This window comes from Tympanuchus pallidicinctus, unplaced genomic scaffold (genome assembly GCF_026119805.1).
Source record: "Tympanuchus pallidicinctus isolate F22 unplaced genomic scaffold, pur_lepc_1.0 scaffold20, whole genome shotgun sequence".
NCBI classification, from domain to species: Eukaryota; Metazoa; Chordata; class Aves; order Galliformes; family Phasianidae; genus Tympanuchus; species Tympanuchus pallidicinctus.
Genome location: NW_026294722.1, coordinates 9,791,789 through 9,809,522, shown reverse-complemented (window position 1 = coordinate 9,809,522; position 17,734 = coordinate 9,791,789). Strand labels below are relative to the sequence as shown.

General features: G+C 47.5%; 1 protein-coding gene across 2 annotated transcripts in view; it reads left to right on the top strand.

Annotated features, from left to right (window-relative positions):
- TOX2 (TOX high mobility group box family member 2) overlaps positions 1-17,734 on the top strand; it is a 111,587-nt gene that overhangs the window by 83,261 nt on the left and 10,592 nt on the right. For both annotated transcript variants that reach the window (XM_052684135.1, XM_052684134.1), the window contains exons 4-5: positions 6,509-6,748; positions 9,915-10,142. In XM_052684135.1, coding sequence (XP_052540095.1) covers positions 6,509-6,748; positions 9,915-10,142 — 468 coding nt within the window. The remainder of the gene's footprint in view (positions 1-6,508; positions 6,749-9,914; positions 10,143-17,734) is intronic.

The following is a 17,734-nucleotide window of genomic DNA, read 5'->3' as shown; positions in this document are numbered from 1 at the left end:
CTCAGCACCATTCCCACTCCCAGGGCTCTCAGCCCCTCAGCCCATTCACCTGCAGAGATTCCTTACCCACCCTCTTTGCTGCTTTGCACCAACACACACAAAGGGGATGCGGCAGTTAAAGTTTTATACCCCCTGAGGATGGGGGGGGGGATGGCAGGAACCTTGTGCTATTGAATATTTTCCCATCATGGGGAAGTTCTGGCCCTTGCTTTGGAGACGTGGTGATGTCATGCCTGGGTGAGCAGTGATTGCCTTCATGTACAAGTGGTTGTTAGAAAATCACTAAATAATGTATTCAGAAAACGTGCTGGAAATTAATGGAACAGATTATTTGCAAACATGTTCTCTGAATTATCAAGCTTGTTCTTTATCCGTGAAATAATGTACTTATAAGAAAAAAAAAGGGGTTATTAAATACATTATTTACAGCCTTGTCTGTGACTGAGAGCATGTGAGAAGCACATGGGCAGCCTGGCTGGGGCACAGGTTGCCCGGATCCTGATCTCAGTTGCACTGTTTGTCTGTGGGACAGCTGGTGAACCCAGGATTTGGTATTTTGGATTTGGGATGAGCAAAACTTGCAAAACTTGGATGTTCTCCTGAAGCAGCAGCTTGGAGCAGGTCTATCACCTGGATGGAACTTCTCAGGGGATCCAGTAATGGACAGCCCTGCAAGTACACAGTAATACTTTTACTGGCAAATGAGCCTGGTGGACAGTCATATCGCACAAAAGCAGAACTCGGTTTGTGCTGCACTGATCTGTTCCTTTTGGCCGTGCTCCTCCAGCACAGGGAGCGAGGAGAACATTGACGAGAAATATTTCCCGTTTGCCGAGCAGTCTCCATCCTGTTTTGCACCTCTGTTCTCACCCAGAAGTAACAGTAATCTTCATAACGAGGTGTTAATTGTGTTTGGAGGATTCTTTCCCCCAGTAATAGCAGGATGTGGTACCACTAGATCACAGGCTGTCAAAGTGCTGAGCGCAGATTTCAGGCAGGTGCTTTCCAAACCCAGCCCTTGGTCCTGTTTTCTGCCTGCCAGAGAGCTTCTCTTCGGGGAAAAAAAACACGCCATTACCCCTCATTTGAGAGGATAACTTGGCAAGTGTCTGAGATATTGAATGTGCAGCCTGAACTACCAGGGCAGCTCACTCAAAATGCATCCAGAAATGTGGCTGCCGGTGAGGAACATGGAAATAGGAGGTGATTGAGACTGGAGGAGACATAGAGCAAGTTTTGCAGTACCAGAGGCAAATGAAAAAAAGCCTTCAGGGAAGGATGGATATAAAGACCTCTGAAGCAGGAGGAGCTGCAGGAGCGTGGTGTGGGGTTGGCTGCGTGGCTGTGCAGCAGAGCTCCGTGTCGCAGAGCATTATATTCGAAGCTGCCAATATTAATTAGAAAGGTTGGGGTTTCAAATTAGGTAGCATTTAGAGCAGATCGTAAAACTCTCTTTTCTCAAACATATCTGCACAAATCCTCCTTAAATCAGCAGGCTGAGCTAGCGTGTCTGGCTTGAAATAACAGAGCGAGGAGCACTCAGTGCCACTAATGCCGGTATTTATTAATTCCTGGAATACTGGGGAGGCTCTGGAGGATGAGAAAAGAGCTAATGTGCAAATATTTTAAAAGGGAAACAGAACAGCCCAGGTAATTACAACCCTGTCAATCTGCCATCAATTCTCAACAACGTAACGGAGTGGCAGATCCAGGCCTCAATTAATAAAGAATTAGGGGAAGGTAATATAATTAATGCCAATCAACATGGACTGATGGAAAACAAATCTTGTCAAACCAACTTGATATCTTTTTTGATGAGATTACAGGTTTGGGTGCTAAAGGTAACGATGTTAACATAATATACTTAGGCATCTGCAAGACATTTGACTTGGAAGCACGAAGTGTGTTGAGAAAGTCAAACAATGCAAAATCAATGAGATACAAGTTTGGTGGATCAGTTTGTCATGCTGCAGTTTGTTGTATTTTTACCACTGAAAGCATTACATAATCACCAGTGGAGTGTGGAAGTGATGCAGCAAGTAGGCAAGTAATGATGGAGGTGCAGAGGTTTTTGCAGGTTCTGGTAAACTAGTCACAAAGAGTTAATATGCACTGGGAAACCAACACTGTCCTACCTGAGAGAATAAAAAAGCATTTGGAGATGAGGACCCGGGTGGCTCCAGGAAAGGGATGGGAGGGATGGGAACACCCGTGCTTCATTGTGAGCGATGAAGAAAAACTGCAGTTTTGATACGGTTCCCAAAAACTCGTACGTGCCCCAACCCCACAAGCTGGCAGCAGCGGGCACCTGATCCAAGGGGATGCTCAACCCCAGCACCCAGGGCAGGCTGGGCCATGGGCAGGACCCCCTGCATGCACAGAGCCAGGTGAGAGCTGCCCCCAACCCCTGCAGAAGCAAACTGCTCCCTTTGTAAATCCTCTCCTCCCTCCGCTTTCGTATTCATAGCGGGATGATCGGTGGAACCAAAGATGTGGCTGTTACTTTAAAGGATAAATTAGTTTGACTCTTAACTCAATAATTAAAACTGTTATGGCTATGAGCCTGCAGGGATAATGTACTATTATTATAGTCATTTGTTTCAATTAAATGCTTACTGATTTTACAATAGCAGCTGGGCACCTGTGTGAGATAGCTATTACTCTGAACAAGACATCTCAAATTCCAGCAGAAATTTGTCACCGCACTAAAGCATTTTACATAGACCATGAAAGTTTATTAGGAGCAGTTACAAATCAGGAGGAGGAGGGGTGGTAATTGGGGATATATTTTCTTATCAGCTTCCCTCTCTCCTGCTCTCTCTCTTTTTTAAGTAAATCATCTTTAAGCATTTCAGCTATGGTGATGCGTTTACATTTAAACTTCAATACGGGAAAAAGCCTGCTGGGAAAACTTGGCTCTGAAACTGCTCAGCCACTAATTTCTCTCCCTGGTTGATGTGATTCTGAGGGCTCATTCCCAGGAGCACACCCAGGGATTCACAAGCCACAGCCCCGACCCACAGATTCTGGCTCCTGTGCTGCCCTGCCCTTCTCCCACAGCAAGGAGCACAGCTTATACGTTTGTCAGTCTGTTTCTGTCCTTCAGGAGGATTAGCTGGAGTCTTTATAGGCTGATCTGCATATTCATTTAAAAAAATAATAAATATTGTGGGGAAAAAGTTGCCTTTGAGTTAGCGCAGCCTTTGGGAATCTGCTAAGTGAGATGCACTTAATTACTTCAGCTATGGCTGCATCGCATCTCGCTTCTGTTCCCCATGAGGTGCAAAGCAGCTTCTGTGGAGGCTGCAAACATTCCCAGGGCCTGGCAGCATCTCCCAGCAAGCCTATGGCACTGGGGTTGCATGAGGCAGTGAGATCCAACCTGGGATCCAGTCCTGGGAGCTTGTCCTGCTGACAGTGTTAATTACGTTTGTATGTAATTACACTGGGCTTATAGCAGGCCTATGGGTTGCTCTGCTTTGCCATCATTGCCTCTGCTCCCAGGCTGAAAGTTGATGGCCTTAAGTTATGCCCAGGGAGGTTCAGTTTGGATATGAGGAAGCATTTCTTCTCAGAAAGACTGGCAGTGCAGTGACACAGCTGTCCAGGAAGGTGATGCAGTCACTGTCCCTGGAGGTGTTCAAGAAAGGATAGATGTGGCACTGAGGGATGTGGGCATGGTGGGATGGGTTGAGGTTGGACTAGATGATCTTAGAGGTCTTTTCCAACCTTAAGGACATCATGATCCTATGACTCACCTTCGTTTTCACCCTAAACACATTCAATTTGGAGAGGACAAATGACCCTCTCCAGTCCTGAGATCATCAGCACTGCTGTGAGTGGAGTCGGCGAGGCATGGGCAGGGGCTGCAGGGAGGCGGCAGCTGGCATCTTGCTTTACAAACTCTTACTTTTTATTAAAAAATGGGTAATGGGGAGAAATGTAGTGAGTAGCAATTGTTGGGTCCAGCTGCTGCCCTTCAGCAGAACCCACTGCCCAGAGAGCCTGCAGTCTGGGGAGGCAGAACCACCAATGTTCAGCAGACTGTAGGTAAAAATGTCAGTTGTTAATGATGTACAGCAATAGACAGCTGCTTGTGAGGAGGCTTCAGGGTTCCCAGGAAAAACACTGCTGTGGTTGGGATGGTGTCAGCTTCTAGGTGGTTCGGGTTCCCTTTTACCCGTGAATTTTCATAAAAATTTGCAGCATGTGTCCCAGATCCATAATTGCACTCCTGGACTTGTTCTGCTCTGATGCATAAATAACACGCACTGTAGAGAAAAAGCATATGATTACATATTTAATGGATTAATGGAGCTGTTGTGGTCCGTTGGCCACATAATAAAAGTTTCACAAAGATTGTCTTAATACGGTGTTTACCCAAGAAACTGCCATGGCTACAAATGGGAATGGGCTATTTTAAATTTAAAAAAATTGTAAGCCATGTTTCATGGCCATCTCTACTTCTGAAACACCCATCTTCTGTACTCTTCCCTCATTTAAATTTAAAACAAGAACAATCCATTATTTTGGATTAGCAGAACATCTCCTTGAACACCAAAGGCCTTGTTAAGCAGACAGCATCCGAGCTGAGCATAACTTTTCCTCCACTACCACTGCTTGAGGGCCAAGGGCTGCCAGCCCTTCTGCCTCCTTGCAGGCTCCCCATCACTGCCTGTCCCATCATGACTGCAAATCCTAATGCAAGTGCAGAAATCCCCTTCTTGACGCATCCCACGCTACCCAAGCCTGTTGTCCATCCCCACCTTGCTTACTGTCTTCTTGGTCGGGATTTCTTATGCATTGTGTTTTGCAAGGAGAGGCCAGACCTTTGCAACAAGGCAACTTGAAGAGTGCGTAACACTTTGCATAGTTCAGGAAGTGAGTTTTCTTGGCTGCGTGCCGGAGCAAATCCAGCCCCACTGCCTTTGCAAACACACATTTCCTTGGAAGCAGCAATGCAGCGTGGCTGCCAAGCCAGCCTCAGCCAAACTCCTGCTGCTGTGTAAATGCAAGGCGTGATAAAACCCTGCACTTTGTAATTCATATAACAACGGGGCAAAGCTGGGAAAGTCTACTCCCCTAATGCATGCTTCTCCACTGATGGAGAATGGGAAAGCAAGAGCGGAGCACGCCGTCTCGTGTTGTTCAAAGCTCTCGATTCCTGACCTGCAGCTCTAAAGCTGGTTTTGCATTGGGATTTATTTCCTCTGAAGCCTGCCGAGCCCCTGTAGGTCTTCCCCAGGTTTCTTTTTGCATGCACTGCTAATGGAGCTGGCAAGTCTCCCTGGTAATGAGAGATCGCACCTCAGCGGGCTTATCGGAAATGAAGGTTGTTAATAAATAAAGCCTGGGTCTTTAAGCTCGTGTTAACATTAATCAGATTAATATGAAAGGGAAAAAACAGTGTTTCCAAGGGGGTCTGCTTTCCCCCCCACCGCTCACTGCTCAGCTGGGGCTGGACCTGGTGACGCAGAGAGGCAGCTCAGTGCTGCAACGATGGAGAGGGAAAAGTTGGTTGTGGGCTCAGCACTGGGGCAGCCCCACATTTTTCTTCCAAATCTTCCAAGATTGGTGGCCCAGCAGCTGGTGGCCGGTGCAGCGTCTCTGTGTCTCTGCAGCTGCTTGGCACTGGCCATTTCAGTCCCATTGGCTGTCCCCTCATTCTCATGGGAATAGAGAAATGGGATTTAGGGATTCATGGGAATTTCAGGGACAGCTCTGCCACAAAGCATCCTTTCTCATCTCTGATCTCTCTTCATACACCTACATCACTTCTGGTCTCTTCTCATTGCGAAATAGTAATGATGACCCAGGAATATCCCTTGCCCTTCTCTGGATGTTATTGTGCTGTGCTCGTTTCAGGTGAGATCAAAACCAGCAGTGCTATTTAAAATTGAGACGCATCTCAAGAAGCATTGTACTCCTTACTAGGCACTGGTGAGGCCCCACCTTGAGTGCTGTATTCAGCGTCGGGCCCCCAAGTGCAAGAAAGGCATCGAGGCCCTGGAGCATGTCCAGAGGGGCTGCAAAGCTGTGAGGGGTTTGGAGTACACGTGTGATGGGGAGCAGCTGAGGGAACTGGGATGGTTCAGTCTGAAGAAGAGGCAGCTCAGGGGAGAACCTCATCACTCTCTACAACTACCTGAAAGGAGGTGTTGGCAAGGTTAGGGCAGCCTCTTTTCCCAAGTAAGAACAGTAAGGCAGCCCAACATGGTGGAAATGGTGGCCTGAGACTCCCCTGATGGTTTCTGTGTTTCCTGCTTTTGCCTCCAGATTTAACCCCAGTAGTGCTGGTGACCCAGCAGCTGTGAGATGTTGGTTGTGACACCTGCACAGAGCCCCTGGAGCACTTGACTCATTTCTTGCATTTGGCTTGCTTGGAAGGGACATGAGGAAGACTTTGTCATCCCTTTAGAGCCAGTCAATAAGACTGCATCATAAAGTGATCTGACAGCACATAACTGAATACATTTGTAATGACAAAGTGATGTTCTTCCTTGCACAGATCCAGGAGATGGTCCACTCGGACGCCGCGTCCTACGAGTCCAACCGACAAGTGCCGCTGCTGAACCGCCCCGCCATGCTGGCTGGCCCCATGGGTGCCCTCAGCCAATCACAGCTCATTTCACAGATGGGGATGCGTGGTGGTGTCACCCATGGCTCCCCATCACCCCCGGGGAGTAAGTCTGCTACACCATCTCCCTCCAGCTCTACTCAGGAAGAGGAGACAGAGTCACACTATAAGGTACGTGCAGTCACAGCTCTTCCATCAGATGGTAGGAGGACATCAGATGATGTTTTCCACTCATGCTAAATAAGAGCACTTTATATCCATAGCTTCTGTATAAATAGCTTCACATATATAGATATTTATACACACACACAAATATATATGTGTACTTACCCCAAGCTGGGAAAACTGCTTTCAAACCTGGTAAACCTGGTAGGTCAGTTCACATTTTGGGTTGGTATAATAAGTTTAGCAAGGAGAACCGGGCTTTTCCCCACAGCTTTCCAGGCATGTAAGCCTGAAATGAATCAAAAAAACAAAGCCTTTTGTAGGGCTTCTGGGACACCTTGGTCATTGTCCACCCTTGTCAAAATGCACCAGCAAAATTCTTCTGCTGTCCTCTGTGAGTTTGCTCTCTGTTGTTTGTTGTGGACAACTTGCAGTGATCACAGGGTCACTATCTCTTCATCCTAAGGTCTCCATTTAGGCCAGCCCCTGCATTCCCTGTGGGTTTTAATCAAAGGCCTCTCATGGAAAGCCTTCTCCTGGAAGTGCTGATCCAGGGATGATGCCGGAAGAACCAATGCTGCAGCCTTATCCTCTAAAAATATCTAGTTGTGATGGGATGTGAATGTATAACCAGAAACAGTGAAGGGACTGGAAAAGAAGCAGGAAAATGCCAGGAATTAGCAAAAAGAGCAAAGGCATTTCCAAGGAAATGCAGGCAAAATTATTCTCATAATTAATGTAGGTTTTTTTATCCATTGGCAGCTTTCACTTCAGATCAGAGCATTTCAAAGCAGAGAGCACTTGTGTATGCCAAACTGAGGTCTGGTGGACTAAAATTATGAAAAGATGTGGTACACGATTGATTATAGATAGAACTTCACACACCCTCTGACTGCATGTCTGGGGATTCTGTAGGATGGGATGTTCCACTGGACACCATGGGCTGCTGTCTCCCTGAGCCTGTATCACACAGCTGTAATCTGTCAGTGGAAAACGAGTTTTCATCTTAGTTACACACCGAGTCCTCTCACTGCCTCTTCCAGCATCGTTCAGTTCTTTTCCTGACATGGTTTGGTGGGTGGATCTCATTGGCCCACTGATGCATCTTGGGGTAGGAGGAATGCAGAGATGTCCAAGTTACATGCAGCGGTTTGATTTTTTGTGATCTTACATGTATACCCCTCATTTTTCTGCCCTGTGAACTGCCCAGCTTGATGGGTGAAACAGGAGTGATGTATTTGATGGAGAAAGGAGAGCAGAAGTGTAAAGAAAGCAGAAGAGCTGCTGTGTGCCCTGCAGGTTTCTGTTTGTTTTCTCTATATACACAGCTGTTGGAAACATTCTGAGGGACTCATCAGTCATTTTTTGTATGGCCATTAATGGTCCTTGTACAACAGGTCATCAAAGCAATGTCCAGTGAACAGAAATCAATCTTGTGGACAAGAAAGCTGCGCATTAAATAAATGGGTCCGATGGCAGAGGGTGGTTCAGGTGCAGAGGGTCCTCAGAGGTAGGGAGCCTGTAACTGTAGGACGTCTCCAAGCTGTACTGGGGTGGTTAGCTGCTGTGTCGCTCCAGGGCTGGAGATGTGATTATAACCAGCTGTCAGATCCCAGATGGATTAAAGATCTCCATAGTTCTGAATATCATGGTGTCCATAAGGTTCAGCCCTTCGAGGGTTTGACATCTATGAGGGCTGCCAGCACCTCTGAGGATGTCCTGTTTGGCTTTTCCATCAATGCCATTGGCTCTGTGTGCAGGGCTGGCTCCATAGCCATTGTCATGGCCGTTGCGTTGCAGTGAAAGGAAACCTTCCAGCCCCAAAGCTGTCAGCTGTGTTCTGCCTTCAGATCTAGTGGTTGACAACCCTGCCCATGGCAGGAGGGTTGGAACAAGATGATAGATAAGGCCCCCTCCAACCTAAGCCATTCTATGATTTTATGGTTCTGTCAAGTCCCCAGCTACTTCCCATGGCCACCAGTTGTGAGGTCAGCCTCCCCTGTGGAATCAGGCAGGACTTTGGTTAGTTACAATGCCATCTTGCTTGCTAATGGACTGAAGCCCTGTTATGAATTTCTGTCCTCCTAATAAGGAGGCCTTTCACCTCAGTGCCTCCTATTCAAGCCCAATTGGACAGTTTTAAATTAAATGCCATTTTTTCAGTCTCTGCTCATTCACTAATGGTCACTGTCTCTTTGACAAATGTCACTGCACTGATACTGATCTTAATGGCTGGTTGAGCTCTCCTGTACATAGAACACAAGCAGGGTTGCCCTTTCTCCCCTTGATGAATGTACCAACGTATATGAAGCTTCTGAAATCCAAGCCCTCTGTGCTCACAATCAAATTAGCAAACCCATCAGGAGCAAAGATCTTTTGCTCCCAGCACTCACAGGATGTGCAGTTTTTGTAGTATCTTAGTGTTTAAGCCAGGAGGTGCCTTGGGACCTCTGATGAGCAGTCAAGCACTGCCCAGAGGTTGCATTCCACGGCTTCTACAGCCCCATATTTCTAACAGCCTGCCCAGGCACAAGCTAAGCGATGGGATCTTGGTTCTGTGCTGCCTCCACTGGAAACACCCCTGCTTGCACCTCACTGGTTGGCTCCCAACCCTTTGGTTCAAGCACCTAAGCTTTGTCTGGCAGCACCCAGACAGATTGCAATAAGGGAACAGTGCCTGTGAAGCACTTACTACACAGAGTTTAAAGAGTTGGTTGTTGTATGTTTGTATGGATGGCAGTAATTGAGCGCCAGCAGGGTGAAAAAAAGTTTGGGCAGCCAATGTATGCGCTGCTTGGTGCATGCTTGTGTCCCCTGCCGTGGGCATGGGGAGGTCTAGTCATGAAAGGATGAGGATTGCCAACAGCAACTTGCAAAGGGGCACTGTGGGAATGGATGTCAGCAGGATGAGTCTGCAGAAATTCAAGAGTTGGGAAGCAGTGTGTTTGGAGAGGTCCTGGAAGGGGATGAAGAGAGTGATCTTGTGATGCCAGGGAGGGAGGTGACTGAGGGTCAGTGTTGAGAAAGCCCAGCTTTGGAAGGAGGGGCAGAAAAGACCCCTAGGGCATCCTCACCCCCCTGCCCCATCCCATCCCACTCCTGATCAGCTGGAAAAAGACCTATTTCAGACAGCCCATAGCTGCCCACTAAGGGACTCTCTTGGTTTTTGCAGGTCACTGGAGAGAAAAGACCATCAACAGACCTGGGCAAAAAGCCCAAAAGCCAAAAGAAGAAGAAAAAGAAGGATCCCAATGAGCCTCAGAAGCCCGTGTCAGCATATGCCCTGTTTTTCAGAGACACACAAGCTGCTATCAAAGGGCAAAATCCCAATGCTACCTTTGGAGACGTATCAAAAATTGTTGCATCTATGTGGGACGGCTTGGGAGAAGAACAAAAACAAGTAAGTTATCTATTTAGTGGTTTTTGTTCAGCTATTAATGTGTTTTTCCACTGCAAAGGGTCAACATCTCCCCAGGATATTCAGGATCACAGTCAGGGGCCCTGTAGGATACACTGTCTGTTTCACCTCTGCTCTTTCTGTAGAAAAAACTATGCTGTTACATGGGGAAGTGCAAATCTTTCTGATAATTAATTGTTCTTGATAAGGACATGCTTTGTAACAACCTCAGTGGTATTTCCCTGGCATGAGCTCTTTTATGGAAAATGTTTATGTATTTGCTTACAAAGAGTGACTGGAAACTGGAAAAAAATGGTTAGCTCTCTACCTCATTGGCCAGAAAATGAATGTTTAGGGCTTAAAGGCTTGAGTGGGATACATCTGAAGTGGCCCTGCAGAGGAAACCTTCCTGCCTCACTGCTGTTGACAGCATTCATTCTCGCAGGAGACATGCGAGTCTGGGTTCAACTGCTTTGTTGATGCTGAGTCAGTTACAGCAGTCTGTAATTGCTTGGTCCCTGCTGAGAAAACCCCAGGGAACACTTTCTACTGCACGCGTGGCTTTTTGTTGGGCAGAGCGAGGTCTGACATTGTGTGTGATGCATCTGTGAGCCCAACCACACTGGGGCTGACAGTCCTCCCCACACAGAGCCTTCCTCTCAGTACAGCTCCAGCTCTGGTTGGGTGCCCATGGCCTGGACTCAAAGCAGTTGCATTTAGGGTGGGAACAGCAGCAAGGAAAAATCACTGAAATGGAAGTCATGCTGCTAGGAAATTGTCTTGCTTTCCATCCCACACCTTACAAACAAGGCAGTCTGCCTGGCTGACAGCCATTTTGCTGGTCCATTGGGAGTCCCCATAGTGGGCAATGTGTTGCTTTGACAACTCTGCCTTTCCCTCTCATGCACCTTCTTCCTGAAATCCATCCGAAGTCCTCTGGCCATCCGGGCTTCCTTTGCAGCCCGTGGGTGCAGTGATTGAGGGCATGGGGCTGTCCCCAGGGCTGTAAGGCTGTCTCCAGGCTGTGAGGCTGTCTCTGAGGCATGAGGCTATCTCCCAGGTTCTGCATTGCAGGGAATGGCTTTCGGCCATGGTACAAGGGGTCCAGGAGCATGGATAAAACTTGCCCCAGGTTCTCTGTTTCCTCTTGCTGCTGCCTTCCTCCCTCCTGACATCCTGCTCTCCCTTACTCCATCTGGATAGAAATATCTCTGTAGGTTGGGCTCTGAGTTCATCTGCAAATGTAGTTTATGTAGTGGAAGTACTGTGGCAACCCTGACTCAGCACAGTGCAAATGCTGGGCTCTTAATTAACAGCAGGGATTTAACCAGTCCGTTTATCTTCCCCGCTAACTCTCCCTTCTTCTCCTCCATGAGATAGCAGCAGCCTCGCTGTCTCTTTACACGCGCTTTCTAAGTGGCTCCATTTCTCCCTCTGTAATTGATTTGATTAAGTCATTTGTTCCTTGTCTGGATGCTTAAATATTAACTTCCTGCCTTTGTCTCCAGCTGTGTGCTCCCCTCCCAGCACAGCTACCTCTAGGCTGCAGGGACGCCGTGCTGCTCTGTGCTGCTCTGTGCAATGGGGCACGTTCGCGTGTTGAGTGCCCGGTGGATGAGAGCCCCTTTAGCCCCTGTTTGCTTTCTCCTGCCAGCAATTCTGTCAAGTTTGTTTGGATTTGTAAGGCAACACAATGGAAAGAAGGAAAGCAAAAAGGAAGAAAGTAGAAAACACATTAGCCAAATGTCTTTAAAACGTAAAAACAAGGATGTCCAGCATGTCCTTTCTCCCAAGGACTGCAAGCGTGATGGGCATGTGTGATGAAGGCAGACAGCCAAGTGCTCTGGGGAGGGGACAGTGACCAAGCAGGACATCTCAGCAATGATGGTTCAGATCCATCTGAAACCTTTTAGTTCACCTGCGTAACCTCACTGCAGAAGAGGTGCAGAGCGCTAAGTCTGGATGTCCTCGCTCAAGTCAGACCAAGGCTTTAGTTAAAGGAAGCTTCCCCTGGTCCTGCTGTGAGATTTGGGGCTAGTGGGTGAGATCTGAAGCTGCACTGTAGTCCTGGACTTGGATTCCTTGTACCCCAAAGCACAGGAGGATATTTGGGCAGGTGTGTTGCTTCTCTGGCAGGCTGATGTGCAGAGCTCATCCCCACCATGCAGCTCATAGCCTGATGCTTTCATTGCTCTAGCTTCTGCTTCAGATGAGGTTTACCCACCTCATTCTGCTTGTCAGCAGGCTCAGTGTTTCACCAGCCCAGAGCATGCTTTGTTCCTGCCTGGTCAGTGACAGCACAGGGAAGGACGCTATAAACCCAATTCCCACCATTTCTACAATAGGAACTGGGATGCCAACTATGTGCCAGGGAGGACAGGCAGCACTGAGAGGGTTAATCCCTTGCCATTTGGGCTGCTAATGATTATATGCATTGTAATATCAAAGCTGTAGCTATTTATTTGCCATTGAGCAGGTGCTGCTGCTCCCACAAAGCAAATTTGCTTTCTCCTCCTGATGAAACAAGCAAAATAAAGGTTGCTCACGTACCATTTCAGATATGTTGTTTTTTTTTTTCTTCCTTGTGCACGAGCTGAAAGACAAACATTGAGCGGGAATCAGAATGCACATTATGCAAGAAACCATATAATCTAGGAGCATCTTTGATTTGGCTGCTGCTGTCACAGCCATGCATTTCACAGAGGGGCTTTTTTTCCCCTCTCTGTCGTTCTCACTGGTTTATCATTTGTGCTTTTGTCATTTTGTTCCTTCTTCTTCTCCTCTTCTCAGCCTCTTCACAATGAATCTTCATTTTCCCTCTGACACACTTGTATCTAAATTTCCTTATTTCCTGCCTTTTTTTATTTATATCTGTTGCCTGGTGATTTGATCATGCTGTGGAATACAGGATTAGCAATCTCCGTGTCCTTGGGTACTGCTCAAGGACACCTGTTCAGCAAGTGGCGGTTTTCTTCCCCACTTTAACCCCTTCCAGCATGGCTGAGTGTGCCTCACAGCCACAAATAACAATGCCCTGAAATATCTGCAGTGCTGCATTAGCAGGACGTTGTAATCTGCATTCTTCAACAGCTGGCGTGGTCCTTCCTAAGGAGCTTACATGGGAATCTGAAGAATGTGACTCGGGGAAGAAAAAATATTAATACGTACTCTTTGAACTTTACAAATAGTTTAGCAGCTGTTCCTGTAGAGATAGCTTAGACTTTGGTGGAGAGAGAAATGCTAATGCAGCTATTATCATCCAGTGGGGTACCTGGCATTGTGAGCCTCCCGCAGCTCCTGGCCCTGCTCGAGTCTCCAGAATCCCCTGCTCAGTGTTATTTCTACATGACAGCACTGTCCTAAGAGGTTGAAAAGGGCCTGAGGCATGAGAATGGTCTGGGACCCACCAAGGGCACAAGTGTTCCAACACATGTGAGCTCACGATGCTCATGCTGGCCCAGCCATGCAGAGCTGCTCCATGGCAAGATGCATACGTGATTTTCCCATCCATATGCACAGCCTTGAGAATAACACAGCATGCAGACTCCAGGGATAAATTACCCAACAGAAGAATTACTTGCTCAGCACAAAATAATAGATCACCCATCTAATCAGCTCCATCTGCTCATTGAACCTGATCCATCACATGGTGACAGGACACTACGTATGTCTAGAGAACAGACAAGTCCAGGGCCAGCTGGAAGGCCGTATTTTGGCAGAGCCATCGCAGAGTGGGGTTTGAATGCAGCATGGCCAGCAAACTGCCCTCTTCCAGCATTGCTCCAGAGCCATCAGAGCAGGAGCCAGCAGTGCTGCTGGCTGCTTCCCAACACCTGGCAGCAAGGGGCAAGGAAGGAGCCCAGTTATAGCATCTTTTGAGTGCCAAGAAAAGTCGTGTACTGGAGAAGAATGAAAGCACCAATCCCAAATGATGTCAGGAGAGATCTGTGGAGATCAGGATAGTGACCAGGAAGGCGTGAAAAGGCAGGACTGCTTCTGAAAGCAGCTCCAAAAGCATGAGGAGCAAAATGAGAGCTGGGGAAGGTGCGTATTGTGTGTTTTTCCTCCTCCTTGGAGGTTTAGGGTTGGATTGTCACCCTCATCCTCCGCTTCATTTTGGAGGCTCTTCTGGAGGAACAGCTGACTTACACCCAGGTGACACGATGGCAGAGGAAAAATAGCAGGAATTGTTTGGGACACTTTATGGTAATTGCTGCTTGGGGATGTGCCTTTCCATTCATTCTCCTAAAGACTGCTTCACTGTGCTGCTCCACCAGCATAAGGGAGGAGCTCTTCTGAAGCCATGAGAACAGTTCCATAGCAAGAGCCTTCCATGGAGGTGTCCTCAGGGCTGTCAGACACTGTAGCTGGCAGAGCCTGGGGACACAGAGCACCTAGTTAGCAGCCTCACAATTGTCATCATGGACAGGTGCTTCCCATGGCCAAGCTTGTTGGCATCAGGCTTTAGGAATCCAGAGCACAGCTACTGGACAGAAGAAGGTGTGTTAATGTTTACACAAAAAAGAAAGTGGTTTGGGTTGGCGCATTGCTATGGGAGAGGGGTGGGTTAAGTCTGTCCCAAGAAGAGAGCAGGAGGGGGATGCAGTGACCTGGGGAAGAGCTGGATAGGAATGGCAGTATGATGTGGGTGTGTTTGTTACATGCACTCCCAGTGGAGGTGTGAAGGCTGTGTGCAAAGCAGATAGGTGGTGGGGTGTAAGCAAGGAAGTACTCTCAAGTCATCATATAAATAAGCCATAAATTGTGATGATCCCAAGAGATAACTTCAAGGAAAGAATATAATAGTTACAAGAAAAAAAATCTCCAGAATTACAGGCAGAATAAAATCCAAATGTATACGTCTGGGGGGAAAGAGTCGTGGAATCATAGAAAGGAGGGCAAGGAGAGTCTTAAGAGGTCAGCCAGACCATACTGCTGCCTGAAGTCAGGATCAGCTCTACTTAAGCCATTCTTGATGGATGTGTGCCTAATCTGTTCTTAAACCTTCAGTGCTGGAGATTACACATCTCCCCAGGCAATCTCTTCCAGTGCTTAATTATCCTTACTGCTAGGAATGCTCTGCTCTTGCTTAGCCAATGTTTCCCTTGCTACAGTTTAAGCTCATTGCCTCTTTTCCTATCTGTGGAGTATCGGTCACTGCCTCCTTCTTTGCTGTGTCACATTTGGAGGCTGTGCTTCCTCCTGGTCTTCTAAGTCAGTGGAGTCCTTCATTTAGTTAGGTCACTCTGCTTGTCAGCTTTTCTCTCCTCATGGTCTATCAGAGAATCACAGAGCAGCTCAGCTCGGAAAGGACCTTGAGGAACATCGAGCTTCAGCCTCCACCCCTATCTCTTTTTAGAAGCAAAATGCCCCAAACTCCACCTGGCATTGCAGCAGGGGGCTGTGCACCAGGATCAGCAGACACTGATAATGTAAAACCAAGGCATCCCCTGCATGGAGGAGGAGGGTGGGCCTGGGCAGAGTGTCCCCCTCGCTCCTCTGCAGGCTTGGAAAGCAGCATTGCTGTTAAATGCCTGGGAACAGAGGTTACTGATAACAGCTCCCGCTGCCACTCTGTGCCTGCACGACACCGAGCTGCTCGTGGGCGTCAGCGGGGTTCGGAATAATTGTCTTCTCTAATTAACTGGTTATCAAACAAGAACATTTCATTACGGTACAATTACTAGCTGCTTTGCTGAGACACAGAGGTGTCAGGATTACGATCCCAACATATGCTTCTCACAGCTCTGATTTCGTGTTTTCATAATCACTAACCATTTCTGCTCCCCCCCCAACCCACCCACTCGCTTAATGACTAATGAATCCTCCCGCTAGCAAGTAGGAAAAATAAGTCAGCGGGCATGGCAGGTTAGAGAGGAAAACATGCAAAATGTTTTGAGGATCCTTAAATCTGATAAATTACTTGGAAATTAAAATCCCTGGGAGAGAATGGGATTTAATTAGAAAGTAACATGGGTTTGTCAGTGTTTAAATTAAAATTGTAAAGGTTATAAATACTGCAGTGAAGCTGCTTTTGCAGAGAGGATTGGTGAGAAGTTGTGCTCAGGTCTGTGTGACACGGCGGGCTGCATTTTTGCTGTTAAGCATTCTCAATAGAACAGACTGTGAATGCAGGAAAGGCTGTGTGCTCGGACAGATGACCCAGCAGGAAGCACATGGGAATGGTCACCAAGCTGGGGGACCGTTGGGAACACCCATGAGATGGACACAGCTGGGTGTGGGAGAGCATCCACAGACACACCATAGGCTTGATGTCCCCTTGCCCTGCCCTGAACCCCATTCATGGGGACAGGAATAGACCTGGGACTTGGCCATGGGCAAAGATACCAGCACAGTGCAGTGCCTGTAGACTTGTAGAATCATCAAGGTTGGAAGCACCACTAAGATCATCTAGTGCATCCATCAGCCCCTCACCATCATGCCACAGAACCTCATCCCTCATTGCCACATCTCCGTGGCTCTTGAGCACCTCCAGGGATGATGATTCCACCCACTCCCTGGGCAGCTGTGCCATGTGCTGGGAAAGATAGGGACAGATGGAGTGTGGGGAAAAAAGCACAGAAAGATTAAGTGCCCGAGATGAATGTAGGCACTGAATTGGTTAGTTATCCATTTATTTGCATTTAGGTTAAGGAAGTGTAACAGACCAGCCCTCTCCCAACCCTCTCCCTCTCCCTGCCCATGGCCATGAAGTGCAGCTTTTCTTCAGACAAGTCTTCCAAATAACTGACCTATCCATGTGGATATCCACTGTGGCCAACGTTGTAGCAGCCTGAGATGAAGGAATTCATATGTTACTGTTGTGCAGCATCAAATACTGCCCTTAAGAGCATCTGTTACAAGCAGAGCTGCTGGAAACTCCACGTCTCTGTTTTACAGTAAATGCTGTGTTGGGATCTCTGGTTTCACCATGATGGGTGAAGGGTGTAAGGGAGGCAAGGATTGTAGGGAGAAGTAATAGCTTTTATTAGGGTGCAGCTTGAAGAAATAGCTGCTTTTCACGGGCAAACTCTTCTTCAGGCTGACATTTCAAAATGTAATTTTGTTCTGAACGGAGCAAATATAATACTTCCTGAATGCCACAAAGCCAAAGACAAACTTAGGAAAACGCTCCGTTTCAGAAAATTGCAGATCTGCAGCACGTCGAGGCAAAACGTTTTATTGCAGAATTCCTCGATTTAGTGGAGAAAATAAGGTTTGCAATCATTTTTTAATATACCTAATCTGCAGTGATTTTGGACAGAAATTCAAGGATCTGGGTGGCTTGGCTGCTGGAGCTGGTTCCTCTGTTCGGAAGTTCTTTGCTATTGGAAGGATGCTGCCAAGGCAGGTGGCACAAGAACTATAAAAGTGCAACATGAAAGCAATGCTGAGTCAAACTCCCAAATGGAAAAGGAAATTCTGCTTAATTTGCTCGAACAAATTTCACAAAGACTCTTCTGCTGCAGTAATTTTACTTTTCCTGCTCTGTTGGTAGAAGTCATCACCCCAAATCCATCACCTCCCAGCACCATCCCATGGGTATGGGCAGCATACCCATGTGCCCATGCTCAGGGCCTGGCACAACAGCGAGC